The sequence below is a fragment of the Capricornis sumatraensis genome, chromosome 4 (genome assembly GCF_032405125.1).
Source record: "Capricornis sumatraensis isolate serow.1 chromosome 4, serow.2, whole genome shotgun sequence".
Taxonomy (NCBI): Eukaryota; Metazoa; Chordata; class Mammalia; order Artiodactyla; family Bovidae; genus Capricornis; species Capricornis sumatraensis.
The window spans coordinates 144,044,898-144,052,331 of NC_091072.1; the positions used below are offsets into that span (position 1 = coordinate 144,044,898).

The following is a 7,434-nucleotide window of genomic DNA, read 5'->3' on the forward strand; positions in this document are numbered from 1 at the left end:
TCCCTGGGATTCCCCAGGCAAGAACACTGGAGTGGGTAATGACAGTAATATATAACATGAAAATTGAGGAGATAAATGAAATTGATCATTTAAGATAAACAATTTTAGAACATAGAAAGGAAGTTCCAGCCACAAGGTTTCTATTTCCTGCATTAAAGCAACCACTTACTAGATAACTTACTAACTAGATAACTTAAGAAATTAGTTCCCAGGGAAGAAGTGAACAGCACATTTCTAAAAGCCAGTTTATAGTGCACTAAGTAAAACACTTCCAGACTGGAGAAAGATCCATGAGGATAGATGTCTTAAATTTTTTAGCCAACAATAAATCTTCTAACCCCAAACGGTGTTGGGTTCATAGCAGATGTTCAATGAATATTAGTTGTTAAACTTATGATTTAATGAATGAATGGGATTCCAGGGAAATATGACTCTTCAAATTATTTCCATCTCAAATATAGGAATCTCTAACTTTTAATTCTTTACTTGGATATTCTATTTCCTAAACAATTTGTTTTCTACAAATTTAAAAAGGATATCTCAGATTCTGGGAAATTCCCGCTTGCCTCTTCATACTGCACCTACATTTGTGAGAAAGCACATTTCAGATGGCAGGGGAAACCCATAGCTCACCACAACAACACATTGTAAACTGTCTGGACCTCTGGAGCATAAATTAAAGAGAACAGGAGTATCTGAGCAACTAGGAGGTGAGAGGAAGGGGGTGGAGACAACGTAGCTGAATATAAACGTTGAGGTATCTCAAAGACACAGAGACAGAACAAGAGCTCCAGCAGAGAATTTCACTGTAGGTTGGCTCCACCTGGGATTAACCAGGGTGATTGTGACAAGGATAAAGATGAATTCTGAAGATTTTTCTGCAACAGAGACCAGCTCCTTGCACCTGAAAAGAGAGCAACAAAGTAGGTCAATTCTTTTTCTCTAAATACTGGTAATATCTATATCTATGTTTATATCTATCTATCTATGATATATACCAGGAGTTAGGGAGAAAATCAAGCTTGCCTTTTGTGGAAAAACTTGGCTATGTTCCATTTGAGCAGGATACAAGAGAAAGTGGGAAGAAGTAAATATTTCTTTATCTATGTGAACACAGAATACCTGAGACATGAAAGGAAATCACAAAGGTGAATTTTAGAAACTCCTTAAAGATCTATCTCTTTGTTTTATTTTATACCATCTCAGTTTTTCAGATTTAATTAGAAAATCCCCTCCCTAGCCCAGTGAACAATTTTTTATAACCATCTGGATATCCCCTAGGAAGCACTGCCTCTCTTTATGAAAAATTCTATTTTTCTTTTTAAATTTTTAAATTTAAATTTATTTATTATGTGAGAGAATTCTATTTTTCATATGAATAATTATGTTCTTGACTGGCTGAACCTTGTACCATTGTGTGCTTTTCGTGGGCTTTATCTTGTTTTTTCAAGAAAACATCCTCCAGTTGCTGGGATCACAGGTTTCCAGACTTTGAGAGAATAGCCATATAAGCATCTGAATATTTATAGTGTCCAAAGGCAATTTACTGTGAGAACCTCATAAAGAATTCTTGAAAACACAATCGTCTTCTCTAGTCCCATGGGTGCTCTTTCCCTCCATTTCACTTTGCTATTTGTTGTTGTTGCTGTTCAGGCACTAAATTGTGTCTAACTCTTTGTGAACCCATGGACTGCAGCATGTGAGGCTCCCCTGTCCTCCACTGTTTCCCAGAATTTGCGTATATTCATGTCTCTTGAGTCAGTGATGCTATCTAACCATCTCATTCTTTGCTGCCCCCTTCTCTTCCTGCCTTCAATCTTTACCAGCATCACGGTCTTTTCCAATGAGTCGGCCTTTTGCATCAGGTGGCCAAAGTATTAGAGCTTCAGCATCAATCTTTCCAGTGAATATTCAGAGTTGATTTCCTCTAGGATTGACTGGTTCAATCTTGCACTCCACGGGGCCCTCAAGAGTCCCCCAGCACCACAATTTGCAAGCATCACTTCCTTGGCACTCACTTTTCTATTTCATCTAATTGTGGACTTCAAATTCTGTATGAATCAGACATTTTTATTCCTTTCTTTTATTTTTCATCAAAATATGATTACCTTTGCTGTATCACTTTTCTCCTTTTCTGTTTGTCTAATCTATCCATAGACCTTGTCATCTCTTGTCACCAGGATTTTCCCATTGTTTTCCAATAACTTTTTTGGTGGAACTTTCTTGACTTATTTCATTTCTCTCTCTCTTCCTCTCATGTTAATGAGGTGCCCCAAACACTAGAAGGTAGGAACTAGAGTTTACTTGTAAACCCAATTATCCAGTAACAAAGAATGTGTTCTGAACAACAGAGGTGAAAATATCTAGAGGAGGGGGTTGTTTACCGAATATGTGTCTACTAGCGTGGTTTGCTTTAGAAAAGCATTCACTGCCTCTGGTAAAACTATCTTTCACTTAGGAACACAAAATCAAGTGTGGATATTGCAAACCACACAAAATTTTTGGTGACCAGATACCCATAACTTGATGACTCAGCTGAGTTTCCTGAAAGAAAAAAGTATATTAAAAAAGAAAAAAAAAAAAAAAAAAGAAAGAAAACCATTCAATAATAGCATAGTTGAAATAAGAAGGAATTAATTGTAGGAATTCTGAACTTTTCCTGAAATCATCCCAATCTTCTATTGAATATTTGATTTATGAACATTTAGTCTATGCTGCTCTTGTAACTTTATCAGTGTGAACAATCTTTGAGCACCACCCTTGGAGGATTCAATATGTACTAGAGGATTTGTTTTAAAATTTCTCCATTAATGGACAGGGCTTGTAACCAAACCGGAAGTATACTCTTAGGGGAGTGTTTTGTTGCCTAGGTGATAAAACAAACTGTGAATAACAATAGCCCTAACTAATGAACTAATGATATAACTTAAAATCAGAGAATCACCTCCACAGCTTACCCACTGGGTGTCCAAGCCAACAGTGTGAGTCCACTGGGTAAGCCAATGGACTCTGACATCCGTGAGCTACTTGGATGTGTTGATACCTGCTGAGGAGCCAGAGATGTTCCTGCATTGAGTTTGAGCCCCTTCATTGAGTCTCACATGGTGAGAAGTGAAACTAGACAGAGAGCTCTGAACTTGCTACCCTAAATGCCAAGCGCTGCTTCTGGTAATATTTGTATGCTGATGAGAAAATAAAGATATGCTTTAACAAGTTGAGAGAAATAGAACCGGATAGGAGTGAAGTAAAGTCTTCTCTTTGAAAATTTGAAAGCAGGCCTATGCTGGGAAAAACAATGTTCAGAAGAGGCAAATGTTGTCTTAACACCCATTGCATAGTAAATTGCTTTGAAGGAAAGCAGCATCTCTGTCTAGTTAAACCTTAAAGAGTACAATTATAAAATATGTTGAATTTTCATAGCTACTGAGTACATATTTGGGGAAATATTTTATAATCTCATTATTATGACTGGATTATTTCATTTCTAGCCAAAAATAACTTATTCAAAATTTGAGGAAACGTAACTTATACATTTTATATAAGAAAGTAGGGAGACATATAATATTTTTTTAAATGCCTCAAGAGAAAATCAAATGTCTCTTTCTTACTTCTATAGCCTGCCTAATCATCCACTTTCTCTCTTCAGGTCATGCCACTGGGACTTACTCTGCAACATATCATGAAGGATCCATTCAAGTTCCTATCCCATGTGCTGTAGTAAACGTGGTCTTCATTACCACTCTCATCATAGCTCTCGTTGCTCTATCAGGTGAGTCTGCACTTCATGAGTTCATCAAAAATTCTGATTAATCTTAGATCATCTCATTTTTCATACATGGTCAATTTCCTAGGAAATATAAAATATGGTTCCACATTCCTTAGATAACTGATACAATACTTTTCTAGTTTTTAATGCTTTAGAACTATTAAAAATTGTTTATGATTTATATAACATCATGGGATAAAATTACATGTGAGAAGATATTTAACTCTGGAACAAAAGGGGTTGATTTGGATTCTAAACAAATCAATATTTAACTGGAAAAATGTGGGCTGCCCATTCATTGTTGATTAAAAAATGATATCTAAGCCATAGATTAATTAGGAATTGGACAGTCTCTTATCTCAAAAGACACACAATAGTGGGTATGGATAACTGAGATAATTAAGAATATATCTAGAAGCTTCCAAGAGCTAGTTTTGTTATGGTATTTGAAACATACAGCTATACCAAGATTCATTTGTGTTTTATATGCACATGAAATTTTACAATGTTAGGACACATCCCCAGCCATAAACCTTTTTGTATTCTGAATTGCTACCCTGCTAATATTCTCTCCTCCACCTTGCCATATAGAGTTATATCTATTACATCTTCAAATCATTTCTCCTCTGTAATCAGATGCAAAACCTTAATTGAAATTTATAATATACTGGGCTGGCCACAAAATTCAGCTTTTCTGTTATCTGAAACCAACTTTTCAGCCAACCCCAATACCTTATACCCGTTTTCAACTAGAATCAAAAGACTATTTTCAAGATTTTTAAACTTCCCCTCCACTTTCTGACCAAACTGACTCCCTCTTATTTCTTAGAACTTATACAATGATGATGAGGTACAATAAGAGATCAGATAAAGTGAAAAACTGCCTTCTTGCTCTTTACGGAATTTACCTTCCTTTTTTTTTTTTTTTTTTAAATATCTTTAAATGGAGCATAACCTATAAAAATTCTGAATCAATGTGCTGTACACCTGAAGCTAATATAGTGTATGTCAACTATACTTCCATAAATTTTTTTTTTAGTTCATCTTCTTTCGTCTCTTCCTTTGTCACCTAGTAGAGTATCCCTGAACTACTTTGTACCCTATGGGTACGTGGTTCCTTGTGTTGCTAAAACAAACCATTTTTATGTTCACAGTGGGCCAGTACAACTGTCCAGGACAACATGTGTCATCAGTGCCACCAAACACCCATGTGTTTCCATGCTCAGATGATTGGATTGGACACAAGGGGAAATGCTATCTTATTTCCAAGAAAACAAAGAACTGGACCTTGGCCCAAAACTCTTGCTCCAAACACGATGCCACTCTTGCTGTCATTGATTCTAAAGAGGACATGGTAAGATAGCATTCAAAAAGAATTCCATAAAGTATTGGTATTCTTTTTTATTTTTTATAGCTAATCTGTGATTTTCTTCTGTTTCCTTCTAAGTGTAGATATTCTGTCTGTCTCTGACCCGGGAAAACTTAGTCACAGAAAACCACATGATCAGCCTGATGTCCAAATGAGAGTCCAGTGTAGTCTTTAAGTGTGATGTGTTTAGCTTCAAAGATCAGAAATCCAAATGAGCTGAACTCACATAGCACTATTAATCGTTCAGTTCAGTTCAGTTCAGTTGCTCAGTTGTGTCCGACTCATTGTGACCCCATGAATCTCAGCACTCCAGGCCTCCCTGTTCATCGAGTTAATACAAAAGATTAGCTGAGCTACACTGCTTACTAGTTGCAGATTTGAGAAACAGAATTTATTACATACTTATCAGGATGAGTGGTTTAACATACACTTCCTTTGTTCTTCCTTCAAGAACTTTTTAAAACAATATGTGGGTAGAGCTGAACACTGGATCGGGCTGAGAAATGAAGCTGGTCAGACGTGGAAATGGTCAAATGGCCAAGAATTTAACAACTGGTGAGTTTCAAGATATCTCTTTATGCTCCCAAGGCTGCCAGCTCCCAAAGCTGGCAGCTTTCCTGTTCTGTTTTTTTTTTTTTAAGTGTTGTTCTTTATGAGGATTGTGCTCTTAGAAGCAGAGCTTTAATATTCTCTTTAGTATGTTATACTCTGTGGGAAGGGTCTCCAACCTCCAGGATCTAATGCCCAATGATTCAAAGTGGAGCTGATAAAAAATATATATATAAAATAAAGTGTACCATAAATGTAATGTTCTCAAATCATCCCAAAACCATCCCCCTGCCCCAGTCCATGGAGAAATTATCTTCCATGAAACTTGTCCCTGATACCAAAATAGTTGAGGACAGCTAAACTATGGAATTCTTAAAGAAGGGCTTTAATAGTAATATTATCCTTTTTTATCTGCTTGGAGTTCATACAATAAGTACTTCTAGTAATTTGATCTCAGTAAATTCTAGTGAAATAAGATTCAAATATTCCAGGTATAATTATGATGATGTAAAAAAAAAAGTTCCAATCTAATATTTGTATTTTATTGACAAGCTAGTTTTGGGAACTAACTTTTAACTTTCCCAGTTCTCATATTCACAGGGATAAAAAACAATATTTCCAATACCTATTGGTAATTAGAAGCTTCTGTGGATCTGAAAGAAAAAATTGCCCCAAAATTAAAGATGCTGACTTTATTTCCATTACCTGTACATTTTCAAGTTTGAAGGACGCTGTATAAGTTTAGTGTTAATCTTTGTCACTCAGATGTGAATGAATTGCTAGGTCTCTAGTTTCATGAAAATGAGAGATTCAGAGAACTAGTTTCAATCTCTAGAAAAAGAATCTTTAGTATGCCCCACATCCACAAATGGGCACCAGGGGCTGTTACCCTGCAAAATTGTATGAACTAATATGCATGATTGTTGAATGTGTGCACTTTCTGGGAAGTTTCTTGAAGGGTTTGTGCACTCAAAAATGAACAAGAGTCACTCCTGTAGTGACACACCAGCCAAATGAACGGAGCCCCTTTCTCTTATGTTTGTATCTTCTCTCCACATACTATTCTTTTCCATCATTCTCTACTGTCTCTACAGATTGTTCTGTGATCATTTGACTGGCGTACTTGCCTCATGCATTCCAGCTTAAAAAAAAAAAAAAAAAAGCAGAAGCTATCACCACCACCACAAAGTTGATTTTCATATAACTGAACGGAAATGATGGGCTGAAACTAATTCCGGTTTCTTTACTGTTTGACAGGTTCAACCTTACGGGGTCTGAGAACTGTGCAGTTCTGAACAGTGCAGAGGTCAGCAGCACAGAATGTGACAAGAATTTACACTGGATATGTAGCAAACCCTCCAAATAAAGAGGAATCATATTTGCTTGTAGACATTTTAACATGGAACTCTAGGAAATGTGACAAGTGTGGGCAAATGCCGCTCTCTGGTCAGAAGTTTCCCATTAAGACTTTGTGAAAACAAACAAACAAACAAACAAACCTTTGTATTATTTGGGAAACTTTCTTCCACACAAGGCTGGAAAAAAGGGAGAAAAATTCCAGGCATGTATGCATTATGGAGTACTCCTGCCATGATCTGAAAGTGTCACAGGTTGACTGATAAATCTTGTCCAAGGATGAGATAAATGACTGCAAAGCTTTTGAGTGCACTTTATATTTTTTTGATTCAGAGATAATAAAATAACTAGGTTTAGAGTTATTATTTATTGTTGAATGACTACAAACAATATA

The 7,434-nt window shown here is 36.2% G+C and overlaps 1 protein-coding gene across 1 annotated transcript; it reads left to right on the forward strand.

Annotated features, from left to right (window-relative positions):
* The first annotated feature begins 859 nt into the window (after positions 1–859).
* On the forward strand, positions 860–7,050 carry CD69 (CD69 molecule). Its single transcript, XM_068972228.1, has 5 exons — positions 860–923; positions 3,647–3,769; positions 4,921–5,120; positions 5,587–5,690; positions 6,942–7,050. Exons 1-5 carry the CDS (start codon positions 860–862, stop codon positions 7,048–7,050), a joined length of 600 nt encoding a protein of 199 aa, XP_068828329.1.
* Positions 7,051–7,434: the final 384 nt, after the last annotated feature.